The 20,462-nt window shown below is 41.2% G+C and overlaps 2 protein-coding genes across 3 annotated transcripts; both read left to right on the plus strand.

Annotated features, from left to right (window-relative positions):
* Nucleotides 1-6,376: 6,376 nt before the first annotated feature.
* On the plus strand, nucleotides 6,377-14,231 carry LOC111847941 (non-selective voltage-gated ion channel VDAC1-like). Of its 2 annotated transcripts, none has more exons than XM_072717701.1 (9): nucleotides 6,377-6,535; nucleotides 8,011-8,085; nucleotides 8,761-8,909; nucleotides 9,170-9,322; nucleotides 10,008-10,060; nucleotides 10,507-10,734; nucleotides 10,852-11,002; nucleotides 11,161-11,218; nucleotides 13,410-14,231. In XM_072717701.1, the coding sequence occupies exons 2-9, from the start codon at nucleotides 8,019-8,021 to the stop codon at nucleotides 13,499-13,501; spliced, it is 951 nt and encodes a 316-aa protein (XP_072573802.1). In that variant the 5' UTR covers nucleotides 6,377-6,535; nucleotides 8,011-8,018; the 3' UTR covers nucleotides 13,502-14,231. The 2 variants fall into 2 exon arrangements, with proteins under 2 accessions (XP_072573802.1, XP_023675339.2); XM_023819571.2 differs by having other exon boundaries at nucleotides 8,761-8,810.
* Nucleotides 14,232-14,922: 691 nt separating this feature from the next.
* Nucleotides 14,923-20,420, plus strand: LOC111847922 (uncharacterized). Its single transcript, XM_023819533.2, has 3 exons — nucleotides 14,923-15,090; nucleotides 17,514-18,187; nucleotides 18,926-20,420. The coding sequence occupies exons 1-3, from the start codon at nucleotides 14,982-14,984 to the stop codon at nucleotides 19,055-19,057; spliced, it is 915 nt and encodes a 304-aa protein (XP_023675301.2). The 5' UTR covers nucleotides 14,923-14,981; the 3' UTR covers nucleotides 19,058-20,420.
* The last annotated feature ends 42 nt before the right edge of the window (nucleotides 20,421-20,462 follow it).

Genomic DNA, 20,462 nt, shown 5'->3' on the forward strand with positions numbered 1-20,462 from the left:
TAAGCCAGGACAGCGTGCCGACCCGTCACGGGGCACACCGCCGCGCCCAAAAGGTACAGGCACAAGGCGGCGAATAAGCCAGGACAGGGTGCCGACCCGTCACGGGGCACACAGCCGCGGCCAAAAGGTACAGGCTCAAGGCGGCGAATAAGCCAGGACAGCGTGCCGACCCGTCACGGGGCACACCGCCGCACCCAAAAGGTACAGGCACAAGGCGGCGAATAAGCCAGGACAGGGTGCCGACCTGTCACGGGGCACACCGCCGCACCCAAAAGGTACAGGCTCAAGGCGGCGAATAAGCCAGGACAGCGTGCCGACCCGTCACGGGGCACACCGCCGCGCCCAAAAGGTACAGGCACAAGGCGGCGAATAAGCCAGGACAGGGTGCCGACCCGTCACGGGGCACACTGCACACCAATGTTTGTGAAATCAAGAGTGTCACAGGGTCACCTACAATACTAAACAACATTTTCTGACAAACCAAATTGAAAGTAATAGCCAATTCATATTCACAAATAATTCCCGAATCTACAGACAATTGTAATCAAATAAAAATTAATTGAAATATGATGTCAATATTTTCAACTATTTACTTTAACCAAAATGGTCAAAGGAATTGGTAAATATTGATACTCGTCAACATTGCAAAGCATTACACGCAAAATATTATGGAATTATAAAATTACTACTTTGTTTCCAACTGAAACATCATGTTATTTTTGTTGAAATTACCTCTACTCAAAACAGAGAAACAGAATTATTTTCAATGTAATAAATAAAAATATCTGAAAGCTCTTTGGAAAATTATCTTGGGGGAAAAATTGCCACCTTTATTCCAGTAACAGTACAGTGAAGTGCCCATTTCATCGGCTATATGGAATTAGTCATATTTTGGGGACTATTTTCTTCAGTTAGATATTTGCAGAGTACATTGTGTGATAATGGAGATCGGCTGAATGACTAAAGCGTGTGGAAACTGCAACGCCATTAATCCAAACTACGCAGTCATCTCATCTGAATTATATTTAAAAAATAAGATTTTGATGATGATGATAATTATGATATTATTCACCCCTTTAAAATCAGTCCTCGTTATATTTCAGACCTGCAAACTTTTATTATATGAATTTGTAATTATTTATGAAGTTGAAACCATATCTTGTCAACACTGCAAATGCCGTGAAGATAAGATTGGTGTCCATAGAAACACAGAACAAAGGATTTTTTTCCAACTGTGAATTTAGTCAGAACATTAGGTTTCTACACCGATATTATCCTTTTCCTCTTTGGATATGGCTTCATGGAAATATGTCTTAACTGTATATGGTTTGCCAGCTGTTATGTGTACAATACCCTCTATCTGAGTATGAATGGTTGCATGTAGGTAAGAACAGAGGTGAACATTTGACTTATAGAATGTACAAGCAATGGAAAAGTCATTTTTTCTATTAAAAAAAATGCTATTATCACAAAAGAATTGGTTGGAATTACTGTCAATGTATGATTCAAAGGAGCTCATTTAGCAAAGGTCTAAAATGAATTTGACCATTATACTTATTGAAAATACTGTTACTTCCTGAAGTGAAAGTTGTACAGTATGTATATAATACACCAACATAAATGCTCAGAAAATGCATTTTGTTTGAATAAAATACACATATCCCGTCTTTTACACAAAGTAAAAGTAGCGTCTATGAACATAGTGTTTTGCTGAAGATGTTTAAATTATGTATGTAAATTTTTCACTGTCTTTGTACTCTGCTGTTGTTTTGTTTGTATCTGTACACTTAAGTATTTGCTGCTTTTATTTTATATAATGCAACTAGAATTCTTCAGCAAATATTATCATTGAACAGAATAATTAAAAGAATGTTCTCAAACAGTAACCTATTGAGTTATATATCAGCAATTTATCATCATGCATTTAACAGGAATCTATTGATTGTTCATTGATTGTGTGGGACAGGCAATTCCTTTAGGCAACTGCATTTTCATGTATAGCTGGTAAGCAGAATGTGTTTATAAATAAATTTGTAATTACATTTGCTCATTGGCAGGTTCACATGCACCAGATGCACCTCAAACACCTTCCCACGTTTATGTGTTTGTTCATGAAACTCTGATTGTCATCAGGGTGTGTAAAGTGCATCTTACCTGAAAGGAAACACACTCCCCCATGGAGGAGGAGGAGCTCTAGTGGGACCCCTCGGGGATCTCCCTGATGATCCCAGTGAACCCCTCCAGGGGAATGACTCCTCGGCCATCGCCCCTGCATAGGCGATCCCAGCCAGGACCCCACCTGTCGGTCTCCTGGAAAGGAAGAGGGCACCGACGCTGGGGTCGTATCCCGCCCACCCTGCCCCCTAGCTCGCCCTCAGTCTCCCTGGCTGTGGCTCGCAGGGCGCCTGCGGGTCCTCCGGCTCTGGCTCGGCTGTCGCCTGCAGGTCATTGGCTGTTTTTGGCCCCGCCTCATCAGTCGCCTACGGTATCCCCACTTCGACTCCTCGGTCACCTGTGGGTCCCCCTTCTCCGACTCATCGGTCGGTTGCGCCATCGCCGACTGTGGCTGCGCCGTCGCCTGTCGCGGCTTCGCCTGCCTCCTCACCTGCGCTGAGGTCCCCTTCAGCTCCCTCCTCGCCTCCCCTGGTGCCCCCTCCAACTTCCTCCTCGCCTTCTTCGCCTGTCCCTCCGCCTGCCTCCTCGCTCCCTCCAAGGTCCCCTCCTGCTCCAGCCTCACAGTCGCCTACTGCCCCTGCGGCTGCCGCCTTCCACCCGCTGGGGTTCCCTTGGGCTCCCCGTTGTCCTACGTCCTTTCCTTTTCGACATCCTATGTCTACTCCTCGTCCTTCTGTGCCTCCTATGTTCACTCCTGGCTCTTTCATACCTCCTGTTGGTGTTCCCCCTGTGTCTCCTTTTCTGGTGCCCCTCTGCCTGTCTACGTTCCCTGTGGTCTGTCAGTTGTTGTCCTGTTTTTTGTCCCTGTGCCTGTTCTGTGGGTCCCATCTCTTCATTCCCCTGGGACGGGCCCGGAGTGCGCACCTTTGGTGGGGGGGTTCTGTTATGACCTGCTCGTACGATCCTTCCGTGTGCCACGCCCCCTCATTAACCTCCTGTGAAACCCTGATTGTTCCCAGCTGTCTTGTGTTATTTCTGAGTAGTCCAGTGTATTTAATCCGCGTTTCGCCAGTCCGGTCATTGACGTTGTTTTATCATGTTGTGCCCTGCCTGTAATAAAACCCCGTTTTCTGGACTTCCGTGTGCCCGATCCTGCTTCCCTGCTCACTGCTCGCTCATCCCTGCGCATGGTCACAACAGAACCTCATTTGTCTCAGACAACTATTGCAGTCAGTGCAATAGTGGTCATATTAAAGTCAGTTTTCCCAACTGGTGTATGGGTGGTCCTCTCTCCCAATGAGGTGATTATCAATGTATAGTTTTACAATATGTATACTGACCACTTTATTGATGATAGGAAATACTAAATAATAATGTGGAGCTGGGTACTGGTAAAGCGAGGCTCCCTTTTATTCTGTGGAGCAGACAGTCAGTGATTGTGTTTGTTCCACATCTTAGACTCTTACGCTACAAGCTGTAGGTCCTTGAAGAGGGCGGGTGACACAGAGAGACTTAATGACTTCATATCTGGCATGTAGGGTGCAGTCGGGCATCCGGTTCCTTTGATGTGGCCAAACTAAGTGCCCGCTGTACCTGCAGTGCCAGTCTCCATATTCCTCCTGCCGTCTTTCTACTTACTTTCCAATTCACTTCATTTTGTAAAATACGTCTTTATATTCAAAGTTGTAGTAAGCCACCAGTACACTACCTACACATACTTGCATAAAGTATGTGTAATTCAAAAATATTTTTCATTTATATATTTCAAACTCAGAATACATCACACATTTGTATATAACGATTACAAGGTATGTCTAAAATATGCAGTAAAGCAACAGGGAAAGTTATGATGATAAAACTTTATATGGTAACTTCCCATGGTCTGATAAGGATCTTGTTAAATTTCTTTCAAATATAGGGCACCAGAAAGAAAAATGATTCACTGTTAAATTAGAATAAAATGTCAGAAGTTCTTTACCACAGGTTGCATGAACCCTACGAGGGTTTGAAATTACTCATACTTTCCAGCATTTACCAAAGTTCATACAGGAAAGAAGCTTTGCTATTTTCCAGTGATGTCAACAACCTTTGTGATGGTTAACGTGTGGAAGCCAGAAGCCTAAAAACCACACTTAGAGATCATTTTGTCTCAGGAGTGCCAGATCTGAGTGCATGTTTTGTTGACAGGATGGAGAAAGGTAAACCATGGTGCTTTGCAGGAGAAACTCTACTTTATATGAAAACAGTTCTTAAAATCCTCCAAAGTTAGCAATCAACACATTTTTCCCCTTCATGACTCTTAATAACTCATAGCAGTCCATCCATTCTTACATGCCCAAGCGCTACAAAAACTGTCAGAGCAGGGACTTGCTGGGGTGACTGATCCCAACGTATACTTAAGATGACATGGTACATGATTAATATACAATTGTGACAGCGTGTATCATCACTGTTCAAAGATATTGTGTGTCTGAATCTAGGGGAGACAATTATTAAAAACGCTCAGAGTCTTAGGCAGTAAGACAAAATGCTTAAGGCTGTTTATCTGGGTAGTAAGTGTATATTTCCTCAGACAAAGAAAAAAAACATATTTACGTTTAACATTAAAACATTAGCAAATTAACTAGCAAATAAACTAAAATTTACTGATATCTTGTTGGATGGCTAGATAAACACCACTTTAGTTCCCAAAACTCTGACCATGTGCACCATAAGCATTTCCATGTATTTATTTAATTAAACCACCAGTTCAGTTAATTAATTAACTTAATTAAACAACTCAATGAGGTATTGATTAGTCAAATAAGGTGGGGAAGTGATTGAGATGAAAAATTCAGTGGTGTGTAAGACAATTGCAGCAAATACTGGGGTGATCTAAGGGGAGGTTTTAAAATGGCTAAGCTGACACACTTTGACAGATATGATATCATAGTTTTACAGAAAAGTGAAAATGTGTCTATTTCATGGTGAGAAATTATCAGAAGCCACAGGATTGAACTGCTTGCCATGGATGATGGCGTGGGAAAGGACACGTTTGAAGACTTGCTTGTATTCTGAGGATGTAAAATTGTAGTTACAATTAAGTGAATTTAAAAATTTTATTCCAGGAATGGGTAAGCATTTAGAAGGACCAAGACCATTTCACACTATTCCACCCCCAGACACTCTCCATAAAATCTATCTGTATAATCAAAGTGTTTCTATAAACTGTGAGACAAAACATCATTTCCACCATTATAGCACCACTGATACACGACGTAGTGCTTGTTTATTACTTCTATCTTTACAATAATTAACTTACTTTGTTTTCTTGATTGTTTTCATTTCATTGTTATATAACATCACCGTTCTGTTATTTTCTAATTTAAAAAGTCAAACAGAGATGAAAATAATTAAAACAAATGGAACACCATTTAATGAAACTCTTTAATTACAAAATATTCTGTAAACATTTGTGATTGTCAAAGACTAAAATTCAGTTTGGCACTTCAATCTTTAAATAGAGAGTATATAATCAACGTACAAAAGACACAAAATGGTGAAATCCAGAGTACGTTCAACCTAGTGAAAACACTGACATCTACCGGCAAATGTCACTAAATGCACAAATGTGCAGTACGTCCGTCTTGGCTACGAGTGCTTTAAGGGAAGGTCTTAAAAGATCAACAGAAAGTGGTAAAAATATTTTGCGTTTGCTTCAACTGTAGAAATCTTTGAAATTGCTTGATAGTCTCTTCCGAGTCCTCTGTATTAACCACACAAAAGGTTTATTAAACAAACCACTGTCATACATTTCAGTATTTTCCAGTCTTTGCACCTTCGCTCCTGATCAGGTACGTACTGTACGCACTTAGAGTTAGGGCTCGTCTGCCTTGTGCCTCTCCACTTGCCCCGATTATCTTTATATTGAATTACTGCCCAGTTTATCAGAGTGGGCCCTGTGTTTTGAGGCACTGGGCCTCTTTCCCAGTCTTCCAGAGACCTTGGACCCCCACCCCAGCTACGAAGCTGAATACTAACTATAAGTTACTAATATTTAATCACAGGATACGTTGTGCCTAGAGGGCTGTATGTGTCCGGGATGCTCACTGTATTGAAGTTGTTCAGATGAATTCAGTCTCCTACTTTTTATGCATACATGCCCTTAAAAAGATGGAAATACCAAATAGCACATAGTTAAAAAATTTAAATTTAGACTGAAAATGTCTCCATGGGAATTATTTTTGGAGAGCCCTGTTTATCAGAAGGGGGTCTCCCCCTCCCGCCGGACAGGACGAAGGGGGGCGTTTCAGTCTGACACCGCGCTGAGACGCCGCCCGCCGGACTGAAGCAAACCCCTATCCGCCGGAGATTCGGGAGCAGCTGCTACCTGGGATCGGCTTGCAGGTTCCGCTCGGCTGTGAACGCGATACCCGCTCAGGTAACGCTGCTGTCCGGCGTGGCGCCCGGATGCCGCATCGGGCCTCGGCGCAGCGCCCAAAGTAACATTGTTATTATTATTATTGTGTTACATGGCTGCCTGACAGTGTACGCCTCTTCCTTCTGTGTCATGCTGAGCGATCGCTGCAACATAGTTACGCCCTATAGCTACATTTACATTTTGGTGTAATATACCCAATTGTATAATCGTGAATGCATTGTAATATCGATTAGCAGCTGGGTTCTGCACTATATTTATTCGAATAAATTGGTTAATGAATGGGAAGAACCATCGATTCGTGTGTTACATGAAGGTGCTACGAACACACTGAACGTGCTTCAGACCGCGATCAGGGCTCGATGTTACCGTGTACACTGGTGGGGGGGGGAAGCCCAGGCCTCAGGCAATCGCGGGATAAAACCATTTATCTCTGCGTCACTGAGACACCCGGCTATTCTGCTGGATGTTCAGGGCACGTTTCGGCTCGGTCTGCCCGGTGGGGGTGGTACCGCCGCCCGAGGTCCGGAGCGGGCAGCGCTGTGGCCTGGTATCTTTCGGGCTTCCCGGGCAGGGAGCTCGGGAGGAATCTGGATGTTAATGGAGGAGATGCTCGTTCAGACCCACAGAACACTACCGCTGCGTCCATTCTGGGTGACAGATCCTATGATTCATTGTGACAATGTTCAGGAACCAGTGACCCACCTGTCTCTCCGGCATCAGCTCCCGGTGCTGCGGGAACAGGCTCCGGAGCCCTTGCAACCCTTCCCAGGGTTCGCGATTAAATAATGGATGGATGCTTATAGCTATTAAATTATCTTTGCGTCCGATGTCAGTTACCTATATTTTCTTGTTTTAGTAGAATCTCTGTTGTCGTAGTATTACGCTGTAACCTATTCGTGTGTTTAAAGAGAATATTGATGCTGAGATTTGAAAAATGACCCATAGTCTAGATGGCAAACTGTCACTAATATTAGAATCAGCTTTGATTTAAATAATATAATCAGTGTAGTAGACATTACATGGCTTATATTTGTTTTTAATATAGCAAACATAAACAATTGCTGGAATTTTAAGCAAAATACACTAATTTGTTTAAGGTGAGAAATGTATTTTTTTTTGTGTAGTTGTGAAAGAATACAGGTTAGGTATTGAACGCTTTAGTCTTGGCCTGGAATCCAGAATGATTTGGTTTCCTCTGGAAAGACATCATAAATGAGCGCTTTTTAATAATGATTGGTTTGTGGTTGCTATTACTCAGTATTATGTGCCACCTTACTATTATTAAAGCTGAATTTAACATGACTTCTGAAAAATACAGGCTGATTTTCAATGGAGTATAATCCAAGTTATTTGTGTGCTGATGCTGATTCAGTGACACTCGTGAACGTGCTGTATGCAGATCGCACGCATTTGCAGTGGGTGTTGTCCATTTGGAGAATGACTTTGATGGTACTTAATAGTATTTTTATTTTCAGAGTATAGGATGGTCATCCCTCCTACCTATGCTGACCTTGGCCAGTCGGCTAAAGATGTTTTCTCCAAGGGATACGGTATGCTGTAGTTGGCACCTTAGATAGTTACTTTTTTTGGCATGTCTGTGGTTTGTTCTTTTGTCCTTTGGTGCATTTATCATTTTCCTGGGTCTTTAACTCAAAAATCTAAAGTCAAGGGTTTTTTAGTTTTTTCCTTTTTTGGTCAAAAACTAATCTTAAACATCTTATTTAGATTTAGATTATTTTGACTGTTTGTAACAATTTCTAATTATGAAGTCGTAACCTTTTTTATTGTTCAGTCTGTTTTACTGTCCATTTGCTCGCTGTGAACATAGCCCTGGTTGTAGCAGACGTGAACTAACTAACTAGCTAACTAGTTGGCATGCCTGAGGTGTCCCTAGAGTGTGTCCCCCCCCCCCCTCCCCCTTTATGGTACAGGCTGCAGGCCCCATATCCCTGACCAGGCTGAGTAAGCTGGATATGGATGGATACATTTTATGTTGATCATTTATTTTGCTGAACACATTCTGATTTGGTTTAACTGATAATCAGCCATGCAGTGCATTAAATTTCTGTGTTTGTTTTGCGATACGTGGAAAAGTACAATTAATAATGTACTTTAAACCTCTAAAGTTACTTGATTAGTATTAACATTGATAGTTTTATTTTTTACTTACAATAGTGGTTATTATTTTTCTTGCGCAAACTCTTAATTTCTGTTTCATCTTAAAGGATTTGGGCTCTTCAAGTTGGATTTGAAAACAGAGTCAGAGAATGGACTGGTGAGTACTGGTGTTAAGGCAGAGAATGGACTGGTGAGTACTGGTGTTAAGGCAGAGAATGGACTGGTGAGTACTGGTGTTAAGGCAGAGAATGGACTGGTGAGTACTGGTGTTAAGGCAGAGAATGGAACTCCACTCGATTGTTGACTTTGGTCTTTAGAGTGAAGAAGCGTAATGTATAGGACAGTGAGGAATAACAGTACATCAAGATAATGTCTTAGAATCTGTCCTCATTGCTTTTTTGGATTGTCCAGGAAATCACAAGTAATTTATTTGTGGTTTTCAGTTTGCAGTTTGAACCAATGATGACCTTGGTGCTGTTAAATACTGTGTAACTGTGTATGGCTTCTGTTTTATAGCAATTCACCACCTCTGGCTCTGCCAACACAGAGAGCAGGAAGGTGACAGGTAGCCTAGAGACCAAGTATAAATGGGCTGAGCATGGGCTCACCTTCACTGAGAGGTGGAACACGGACAACACCCTGGGCACGGAGATCACCCTGGAGGACCAGGTAGCACGAGCTCTGTTGCCAGTGCGAGCCTGAACTGCCACCTAATCATGCGCACTCTGATTTTGACGAGTTCAGTGTGTCCCTGGGTCACCAAGGGAGGGACTTGCATTCACGTCTTTAACCAATCATAGTGTTCGTTGTATGACATCACCACATTAATTAAAACCAGTGTTTTCTATTAAGCGTTATGGTGCACAGATTTCTAAAGTATCTTTTGTTGTGTCTGCCTTTTGTTAGGGGATATGTCATAGATAAACAACATAGGAGTATGCTTACCTGCAAAGGCTGTATGGAGCATTGTAAGGGTGCGTCTTTATTTCATGATAATAATAATAACAGCAACACTACTACTACTACTACTACTACTACTACTACTACTACTAATACTACTACTACTACTACTACTACTAATACTACTAATACATAATACAGCACCCTTGCGATCACAGGCACAGAGGCTGAACCTGCTGAGCCTCACACTGCTCTTGTGCTGATGGATGGAAGTTTAAAAATGAGAAGAAAAAAAACAGACTAATGCAGTGATGTCATACGATGAAGACTGCGATTGGTTAAAGATGTGAAATGCAAGCCCCTCCCTTGTTGACCCAGGGACACATTGAACTCGGCAAAATCAGGACATCCACCTAATGATGCCTACATTCAACTTCTTCTGTCTTCTCTTCAGCCGGCTAAAGGACTGAAGCTCACTTTTGACTCGTCCTTTTCGCCAATTACTGGGTGAGGAGTGGGAACCATTTTCCAATGCTGAGCTTATTTGTGGTAGAGTACTGATACATGCTATGTGCTACAATTACAACAGGAAATAAAGGCGGAAGGGTATGTTCTTCATGTGTAACAGCTCTCCTGTTTCATGGTTTCAGCTGTTGAACCATATTTACTGTTATGCGAATCTGTGTCAGTTCCAAGTGACTGTTATAGCTGGTTTTAGGGAGTTATGACGTCGTTTGTGCTTACTTAGAATATGCAGATTTAACTCATATTTTATGCCAGTTCAGCTCATGTATCTATCGCTGAAAATAACCGGCGCCAAACGCAGTTCAGTTGTAGGTAAAGCATGGATCTTAATAGTTGTGTGTGTAGTTCTCTCTCTTTATCCAAATTATTGATAACCTGTAACGTTAAGCTGTGCGTTTTAATGTAAGTAACGTAGTTTTTTTCCGCAGGAAAAAGATCGGTAAGGTGAAGACCGGCTATAGCCGGGAGTACGTTAACCTGGGTTGTGATGTGGATTACGACATCAACGGGACCTCGGTGCACGGCTCGGCCGTGGTTGCCGTAGAGGGCTGGCTGGCTGGCTACCAGACGACGTTTGAGGTGGGGAGGAACCGCGTCACTCAGAGCAATTTCGCAGTGGGATACATGAGTGACGAGTTTCAGCTGCACACTAACGTGTGAGTGACCTTCAGCTTGCGGTTTTGTTGCTCATATGCTCAGTCAAAACTACTTTTCTGAATTAGATACTTAACTGGAAAATGGGACCAATATATATATATATTTTTTTTTGGCAGGAACGATGGTACAGAATTTGGAGGCTCCATCTACCAGAAAGTGAATGAGCGCTTGGAAACGGCCATCAGCCTGGCGTGGACTGCGGGGAACAGCAACACGCATTTTGGAATCGCAGCTAAATATCAGATTGACGACACAGCCTCTTTCTCGGTGCACCGTTTTGCCTTTTTTGCTTTCGAGATGCATATCAGTAAAAGTCAGGAGAATCTTGATCTCGTTTATAAATGCGCCATTCTGAGTACATGCGTAATGTGTTTGAAATGCTTTAGATGGTCACTTTTTTAATATGCGTGGTTAATTTCTTTCAGGCCAAAGCGACCAACTCCAGTCTTGTAGGTCTGGGATATGCTCAAACCCTGAAGCCAGGTAAACAGCAATGAGCATCGCTGCTGTTATAATAAAGTTTGGCACTCTTGTGTACATCTTGTTAGTTTCCTACAGAAACCAATGTGAACACAACAGCTTAAACATGACGCATTTATCACGGATGTACAGTTGATTCCTATAGCAGTGTGAAAAAAGCAAACGGGGAAGATTATCAACCAGGACTGTGACACCCCAAGAATCCATGCCTATCAGCCAAGACTGTGACGCCCCCAGAATCCACGCCTATCAGCCAGGACTGTGACGCCCCCAGAATCCACGCCTATCAGCCAGGACTGTGACGCCCCCAGAATCCACGCCTATCAGCCAGGACTGTGACGCCCCCAGAATCCACGCCTATCAGCCAGGACTGTGACGCCCCCAGAATCCACTCCTATCAGCCAGGACTGTGACGCCTCCAGAATCCACGCCTATCAGCCAGGACTGTGACGCCTCCAGAATCCACGCCTATCAGCCAGGAATGTGACGCCCCCAGAATCCACGCCTATCAGCCAGGACTGTGACACCCCCAGAATCCACTCCTATCAGCCAGGACTGTGACGCCTCCAGAATCCACGCCTATCAGCCAGGACTGTGACGCCTCCAGAATCCACGCCTATCAGCCAGGAATGTGACGCCCCCAGAATCCACGCCTATCAGCCAGGACTGTGACGCCCCCAGAATCCACGCCTATCAGCCAGGACTGTGATGCCCCCAGAATCCACGCCTATCAGCCAGGACTGTGACACCCCCAGAATCCACGCCTATCAGCCAGGAATGTGACGCCCCAAGAATCCACGCCTATCAGCCAGGACTGTGACGCCTCCAGAATCCACGCCTATCAGCCAGGACTGTGACACCCCCAGAATCCACGCCTATCAGCCAGGACTGTGACGCCTCCAGAATCCACGCCTATCAGCCAGGAATGTGACGCCCCCAGAATCCACGCCTATCAGCCAGGACTGTGACGCCCCCAGAATCCACGCCTATCAGCCAGGACTGTGACGCCTCCAGAATCCACAACTTCCAGCCATTCTTGTACTCTGCTTCCCCGCAGAATGTATCAAATTCAGAAATACTCTTAGGTGCTGTTGCATTTACTGCACTTTTGAGATCCACCCATAAATTTTCAGTAATATTCAAGTGTGGGGACTTTGACAGCTATTCCAAAACCGATCTAAATGTTTGGTCTTTGTCTCGTGGGAATGTTCAGCCTCTTTTAGACTCGGTGTGGGACTTTAGGTTTCAGAATTTGCAGGCACTGTGCACAATCCGCTGTTCCTTCTATCCATGCAGTATTTTCTTTTCCACTGGCCTAACACACCCCCACACATTGTACATCCCCACCCATGCTTCGTAAGGTGTTTTTTTTTGTTGCTCTTTTAAAATAATCACATAAATGGCAGCTGTACATTAACTTTTTTCAATGTGGATATTGTGCTCACGTTGTTTTCCTTAGGAAATCAACAAACAGCAAAATTTGTCTAAGCTTCCCTGAACTTTTGCACGGAGCTATATGCCTGGACCGTAATGGATGAGTTTTCGTGTTTGAATCATTACCTGCTAATCTAAGCAGGTTTCTTCCAGCTGTACAACAGCAAAACCCAGTCTTTCTGGCTCAAAATACTAATGAAGATTACGGTTTCTTTTGGGTAAAAAAAAACTTGCCCTGGAATAATGATTGTTAAAGGCATCATATTATATCAGGTTTTTATTAGATATTGCCAGACGGAGGCACACAGGATAAAAAAGTTGTCATTTGCAGTATTTGTTTTATTTTATTGAAGGTTTTTTGCAGCCATTTGCCAAATAGGTCTTTCATTTCAGATCAGTCTCACCATCAAAATGAAATGTCGATCTGCCTATTGAGTACCCCTGATTATATCTACATGTGGTATTTGCCGTTAATCACCAAGGGCTGAGATAAAAAAAAAAATGTTTACCATCCCTACGACTGCATTTAGCCTTTTTGAAAGCATTGAAATACGTTTGAATATCGTTAATATTGACAAAACTGATTAATTACCTCAGAGGCAAAGTCAGTTGTATAATTTGAGTCTGTCTTTTCATTAAAAAAATTAGAGAAATTGATATGTTATGGTAATGATTTGTGATAATATAGTATACTCGTTTTGTGTTAATTCCACATACGTTTAAGGTTTCAGGTATTAAATGTCTTTTTTTTCCCCCTCAGGCATTAAGCTTAGTCTTTCTGCACTCCTGGATGGCAAAAACATCAATGCTGGAGGACATAAACTAGGCGTTGGCCTGGAATTTGAAGCTTAAAAACATGGAGCAGAAAAGCACTGACCTGAAAAATGTCTTTGAATGGAATACCCGACCAGTTATTTCCCTTTGAGTTTGTATCATGCGGGACTGAATGCTGTACTGTTCATTTCTGTTACGTGATGATCCGTCACTTTTAAAGTCAGACAACAATTTGACATTGTGGAATTCTACAACCAAGCAAGCAAAGAAATAATATGTGGTAGAGGATATGGAGATACCTTTCATAGGTTGAAATTCTCTCTACTGTTATGAGGACAATTGGTGGAGCACCTAAGTGTTATTACATTGTTTCAGTTAAGCGTGTTTTATTTTGTAATCCTTATAAATTGAAGTATTGTTGTTGCGAAATTACATTCTAACTAAAGAGTTCAGTTTTTCATATTGAACTATGAATTTTTTGCATTTATGCATCTTTTGGGGTAATTCCTTGTTACATTCTCACTTATTTTGTTCTGCGTCATGCTGTCATTTGCACTGTTCTTACACTGCAATGTCTTCAGTAAGCTAGTCCATCCTTACTTGATTTTCTGTTGCTCTTGACATTAACTGCAGAAGATGAAGAAACATGTGTCATGACTGCAGTCCTGCTTTTTTTTTTTTTTTTAAACAAACCTTGGTTTAAAAAGGAAATGTAACCATCCAAACCTGATGTTGAAATTTGTAAAGAACAACATTTAACTGTACTCACACGGGAACCTTAATAATAAATTTTCCTGACTACTGCGAATTGTATTTTTTTTTTTTAAGTGAAGTAACATGAAGACAGCCTGGAAATGGTCAGCCGAATGTGTAGTGTGTTGGGGAAAACCACAACAGTAAGATGAAATCGAATGAAAGAGGCGATGATGAACTTCCATTCATTTCTATTATTTCCACTTAAGTCTGACATGCTAACAGTCTTGTGAAGCTGAAAGACTATTCGCTGTCCAAAGGATGACATTGGTTTGGGTTGGCTTGTATGTATTGTGGGAAAATGGGTTGTTTATTAGCTAAACTTTAAAGTTACCTTCAGAAAATTTCTGTTTCTTAAAACCTTATTTTGAAGAGATTAATACACAGGCTGTGATGAAATTGTGGGAAGCAGACAAAAATCGACTGAAAATTCACTAAGGAATTGCTCCTCTTTAAGTGTATGTGTTTGTTTTTAACTGTAATGGACAGCAGTTACCAACAGTAAATTAAAATGCATAAATCATATTTCATTAATATTTCTCTCTCTCTCTCACACACACACACACACATTATCTCAAATCAAAAATCATTTTTAAGTTCTTCATTTAAGTCTTCCAGAACCGCTTGAAAGCAAGTAACGGGACTAACTGGTCCAACTGTTCCTCCCCTACGGTCCTAGTATAGCGGACCATACCAGGTGTCCAAAGACCGCGTTTGGTTAGACCCTAATCGGCTTCCGTAGCAGATGCTAAAATAACACTCCACGCATGAAAACGGACAGAAAGCCGCGGACTTAGCAACCAAAATGGCGAGGTCTGCGGACGTGTCACCGGGGTTAAAAGTGCACTTGTTCTTCATGTTCTTTGCTTTGCTGTTCCTGTTCCCGTGCAACTGTCATTCGGATAAAGAGTCAGGTAGGAGAAGCATAAATGTTCACAACAGCGGTACAGATGATACGTCTGCACTGGGCTGGAGAACTAGAATCATTCAGATTGAATGATTTTGTTGTTGTGGTATGGAGGTGCAGTGTGATGCTAATATTAATCCGGACAGGGACTGATCCAAGCGTCTGACTCACCTGTAATGTGCGATTCAGACTAATAAATGTCAGCATATAAGCATCGTTTTGGTTATAAACCATTCAGTTGCTTTGTAGATAATGCACTGGAGACTTGGTTTATTGTTTAATCTTTCCCACCAGATCTAAAAATGTAAACACAGCCACATTTATAATCTTTGACCCAGCTGGCTGGTCTGATAACCATAATACTCAGGTATGTGACTGTTGTAGAGATTTTTTAGTAATCTATTTTAGTTACTGACCAGACACTTCATTTCGGAAATTTATGAAAATCAGACTGCCGTCATTCGCCTAGAAAATGCAAGAACAATAGAATAAAATAAGATAGAAATATAAATAAAGATATGCGAATAAATACATAAGTGGATGCAAAGCCGGTGGAAGCCAATCTTCACCGCCCTTAGTCTCGGACGGCGTGCTCTGCGCTCCTCAAGCCAGGATGGGGCGCCGGCCGTTTTCAAAATCAGCGCCCTCTCAAAAAATAGCGCCCTAGGCAGCTGTCTATATCGCCTAATGGTTTGACCGGCACAGAGTGGATGCGTACATAAAGGTGAGAGGGGCAGATATCGGGTACAAACAGATTTGGCTTCTGTGCTCGCAAGTTTTAGTCAATAAAACTATGAATCACTGTTGTAATACGTACTATATCAGCCAACTCTGATGTCTGTAACTTCAAATGAATTCTGTTCTTTGTTTTCTATTGTTTTTGATTAGCTTCATACACAGAACAACAACGTACATTTAAATAAAGCAGGCAGCGATGCTGTTCGGGTGAAACCCTGCTTATCTTTGCAATGGACCTTTTTGTTAAATTGCACATTCCTGTGCGCGATAAGTCCTCTGAAGCCTTCTTTTTGTGGTTGCATCTTGCAAGGTTATTTTCCACTGTCATTTGGAATAATGTACTTTAGGAATAACATGCCTCTGAAGATGATGATGGCTGTTTGTCTTTTTGATTAACGCTTATTTTTCCCCCATCACTATTTTAGCTAGTCTAACGGGATAATCCTGCTATACATAATTAACTAAACATTAATGTTTAAATATTATATTTGCGTTGTATACTAATAGTTTTAGTTCATTATTAGGTTGAAGTTCACTAAAACTGGAGTAAAAGTTAAAGTAACATCAGTGTTGTTGAATGTTGTAAAATTTACGTTGTAGAATGAAAAAAATGTAATGGGACTTTTTTGGGATATATCACAGTATATAAATGTTTCTTAACATGACAGCTGAAATGGTCTCCATAAGTATCGTCATTACTGATGTAGAATTCATAATGCAAACTTATAATTGCATGAATTCACAAGAATTGGTTTAATGTGGTAAATCATGCTGAGGTTTTTGGTTTGCTAAATACTGCAGTCTGCAAAGTTTTGAGTGTAATATATCTGTTTATTAGTCTCACATTTGGGACTTAACCTTTTCTTATTAGCTTTCTGTGTTGTTATTTTGAAGATTATGTTTATTTGAAAAACAGTTTGTTAAATAGTGATTTGGGAGTCAAATGGAAATCAAGTCTCCTACCTCCTCTTTAACATCAGAGGAGGACTTTCAGGACCCAATGAGAATAAAAACTCGCGGGCCACAGAAACATATTCCCACAAACCGTAAAGGTAAAGAGTGGTCATTGAAGGCAGGGCTGTGGAGTCGGAGTCGAGGAGTCGGAGTCGGAGTCGGAGCATTTATCTACCGACTCCACAGCCCTGATTGAAGGTCCTAAAGCCAATCATTTTTATAGGAGATTCTAATCTCAGTAAAATTTCCCAAATAGACGACCCCCAAATACGGGAGCCTCTTTCTATTATATCAATGCAATCCTATACAAATTACCTCCCCAGCCACAGGTGATAAAATTAGTTCTTTCTTAAAATTCTGTAGGTTACTAAAACTTGATTGGTTTGGAATTCTGTAGGTTACTAAAACTTGATTGGTTTGGAATTCTGTAGGTTACTAAAACTTGATTCGTTTGGAATTCTGTAGGTTACTAAAACTTGATTGGTTTGGAATTTTAAAAAAGAAATACAACGTTTGGCAGCAGAAGTAGCCTGGTCAAATTGAAACTCCTGTTTTTATCTGTTCTTAAATAAGCTGCTGTTTTCATAGCGGAAACCCCTGTTTTTGTGTATTACTGACACTAAGAAAAGCTTGAAAACCAAATTGATTCTAATTTTTTTAGACGGCTTCATATAAATATAGATATTTCACTACACAAGCAGTCTTACTCATAATAATTATAAGTTGTTTACTTTGCAGACGCAAATATGAATCTGCAGCCATTACAAGAAAAACAACGGCCTTCAGATGAATCTGTGCCCACCCCAGGGAAGCCAGAAACGGCACCACAACTCGCAGATAAGAAGCCTCTTGAGATGTCAGAGCAGAAAGCTGCTGAGCTGAGTGTGAACCGCAGTGTCTCCACGCCGTCTCCTACCAAGAGTCCCAACAGAAGTGCGGCAACTCCACTCAAATCCTCTACAGGTACCCAGGGCCCCCCCAAACCCACCACATCAGCGCCGAAAGTAGCCTTTACCCCAGTGGCCAGATCCACAAGCGTTCACAGCTTGGATGCTGCGCAGCCAGGACAGGTTGATTATGATGAAGACACCACCAAAAACCTCATGATGAGTGAGCTAGACATGGAAATGGAGAGCTACAACTATGACCAGGACCTGCAGAATGTCCCCGGCAAGGCTGACATGGATGGTGGTGACAGCATGGACCAAGACCGAGAGGTGGACTTTTTAAAGAACATGGACAGTGACCTGGAAGCACTGAATCAAGCTGAAAATATGGGTAAGATTGCTGTGCAGCTAAAGGCAACGACCATCTACCAAGCCCAGAATGAGGACTCCCACTTCTTCTTCCACTTGGTCATCATTGCATTCCTGGTGGTCATTGCTTACATCACCTATCACAACAAGAGAAAGGTAATGACAGTTTGAAAGTGTCCAGACTGTGAAGTATCTGAAAACTGCTGTCTTTTTCACTATTGCTGCTGTTTCTAAAGAATTTCCCCATTGTGGGATTAATAAAGTCAATCTAATCTAATCTAATCTAATCTAATCTAATCTAATCTAAACCTTGTAGAAATTTGGAACAAATGACATTTCAGTGCTGTGTGAAATGCAAATGCGACCTCTAAAATAGATCAGAAGTGTTATTTAACTTTCCAACATTCTGAATGTTATTTATACATAATTATGGTAAGAGCATTGTGGGTTTCCAGTAATGTAGTTTATAAGGGAAGTCTGTTATGACCATAAATTGGCAGACAGTTGGGAAAGTATGAATCAAAGGCTTTACTGCAACACTTCAGTGCGGACAAGTAATAATGCTCGATGAGCATGAGGTAATGTTCATATCATTATAGTCAAATGCAATGTAATTTGGAGATAATTAACAATTTTAATCCTGGGATGGGTTCTGTATCAAGCGGTTACGGGGATGGATGGATGGATGAACAATTTTAATCCAATCAGCTGTAGAATCAGGAAAAAAGGTTAATTATGGTCTGTACAATCTGTCCTTTGGTGGGAAAATTGAAATAGTTTTGTATTGTTTGGTATCTATAATGCTAGCTAATGTGTGTTGGAGAACTTTCTTGTCAGTTGGCAATGCAAACTGTTAGGTCTCATGAACCTATGGATTTGTCTGCCCCCCTGTAGATACTCCTACTGGCCCAAAGCAGGAGATGGAGGGATGGGCTGTGCTCCCACAGCGTGGAGTACCATCGGCTGGATCAGAATGTCAATGAGGCCATGCCTTCACTCAGGATAACCAACGATTACATCTTCTAAACTGAGAAGAAAAGTCCTGATAAGAAGATTGCATGAATGCTTGACTTTTGAGTGTAATATATCTGTTTGTGAGATCTGTCCTATGATGCTACAGAAGTGGTTGGTGTAAGGAAGTTCAAGGAACTTCACAAACAATGGCAGGATTAATTTGATAGAGGTCAATTATTTGAAGGTTTCATCTCACCTTTGTAAAATTCTGTAGCATCGCAGGAAGCTTCAGAGATGAGTATTAACTTTCCTTGGATGGCACAACAATATTCATTTGAAAAAATAGTTTGTTGCTTGTTTGAAGATTATCAAGAAATGTTATATTAAGCTGCACTGTATCAGACAAACAATGTATAATGTATTATTTTGGTTATTTTCGGGCATGGAGCTGTCATACTTCTTTTACTGCTTGATTAAATAGTTATAATTTGACTCATGATAATTCAGACTGTTTAGTGGTTAATGATGATGGTTTGTGTGAGCTATATAAATACTTATTAGAATCCATAGTCTTTCATGGGTGAACTATTCTGTAACTTACATATGAAGATGCAATTAATCCAGAAGTTGAAAAATATCTTCTTGACTGGTTACAGTTTTATTGTGTTTGTATGATGGTCTGAACATGAACATTGTATGAAAATGTAGCATTTCTATTAACTGTTCCGGAGAATCATCCAGCCATGTAATCCTGTAATGGGTAATCAGTCCTGTTTTTTTTTTTGTGCGTGTGTGTAATGGTCTTTGCTGCAAAAGAAAGTACTGCATTTGGAATTTTATAATACACTTCTGTGCATTTAGTGGTAAATTTATAGTTTGTATGTATTTGAGTTTATTTATTTTGTTTGGGGGGGGGGGGGGTATCCTGAATGAATGACCTGTAAAGTGTCACATTTGGCTGGTGTAAGTGAGTGGATGTTCTGTTGGATGTCAGCATGTTGCGCACAAGTTCCATCACCTCTGTTTTTATGTACTATAATGATGGCAATACAAGTGTGTTGTATTTATAGGCAGTGTGTGTGTTTTTTTAAGTTTTACAGTTAATGAGACAAATTTCTTATTGAAGTAAAATTTGTGCAAAATGCAAAATTAGTAACGTTTGTGCAGCATCTGAGCTCTTACTGCACCTGTCTGCTAGAAAGGGACGGTTTGTTGGAATACAGGAAATGAGTGATAGCGTGTTAATCGTATCGGTTGTCACATAATTATTTTTATGTAATATATTTTATGTTTATATTTTGAAATGGTTTTTTATTGGTGTCACATTTGTGCTTGGGAAAATTGTCAGTCAATGCAATTATCAACATTGTGTGGCTATGGAGTCGCCCCTCAAAAACTGTGCTAAAATAAAATTGACATCTGGTGTTGAATTGTGCTGAATAGTGGATGGAATTTACTATTAATTTTAGCCTCACAG

The sequence above is a fragment of the Paramormyrops kingsleyae genome, chromosome 10, assembly GCF_048594095.1.
Source record: "Paramormyrops kingsleyae isolate MSU_618 chromosome 10, PKINGS_0.4, whole genome shotgun sequence".
Taxonomy (NCBI): Eukaryota; Metazoa; Chordata; class Actinopteri; order Osteoglossiformes; family Mormyridae; genus Paramormyrops; species Paramormyrops kingsleyae.

Bases quoted from the DNA above. Each gene is read 5' to 3' on its own strand.
- LOC111847941 (XM_072717701.1), top strand. From the start codon at position 8,019: ATGGTCATCCCTCCTACCTATGCTGACCTTGGCCAGTCGGCTAAAGAT. The intron at 8,910-9,169 runs GTGAGTACTGGT...TCTGTTTTATAG, and splicing joins TTAAGGCAGAGAATGGACTG to CAATTCACCACCTCTGGCTC. The intron at 11,219-13,409 runs GTAAACAGCAAT...TTTCCCCCTCAG, and splicing joins TGCTCAAACCCTGAAGCCAG to GCATTAAGCTTAGTCTTTCT.
- LOC111847922 (XM_023819533.2), top strand. From the start codon at position 14,982: ATGGCGAGGTCTGCGGACGTGTCACCGGGGTTAAAAGTGCACTTGTTC. The intron at 15,091-17,513 runs GTAGGAGAAGCA...TTTACTTTGCAG, and splicing joins TCATTCGGATAAAGAGTCAG to ACGCAAATATGAATCTGCAG. The intron at 18,188-18,925 runs GTAATGACAGTT...GCCCCCCTGTAG, and splicing joins CCTATCACAACAAGAGAAAG to ATACTCCTACTGGCCCAAAG.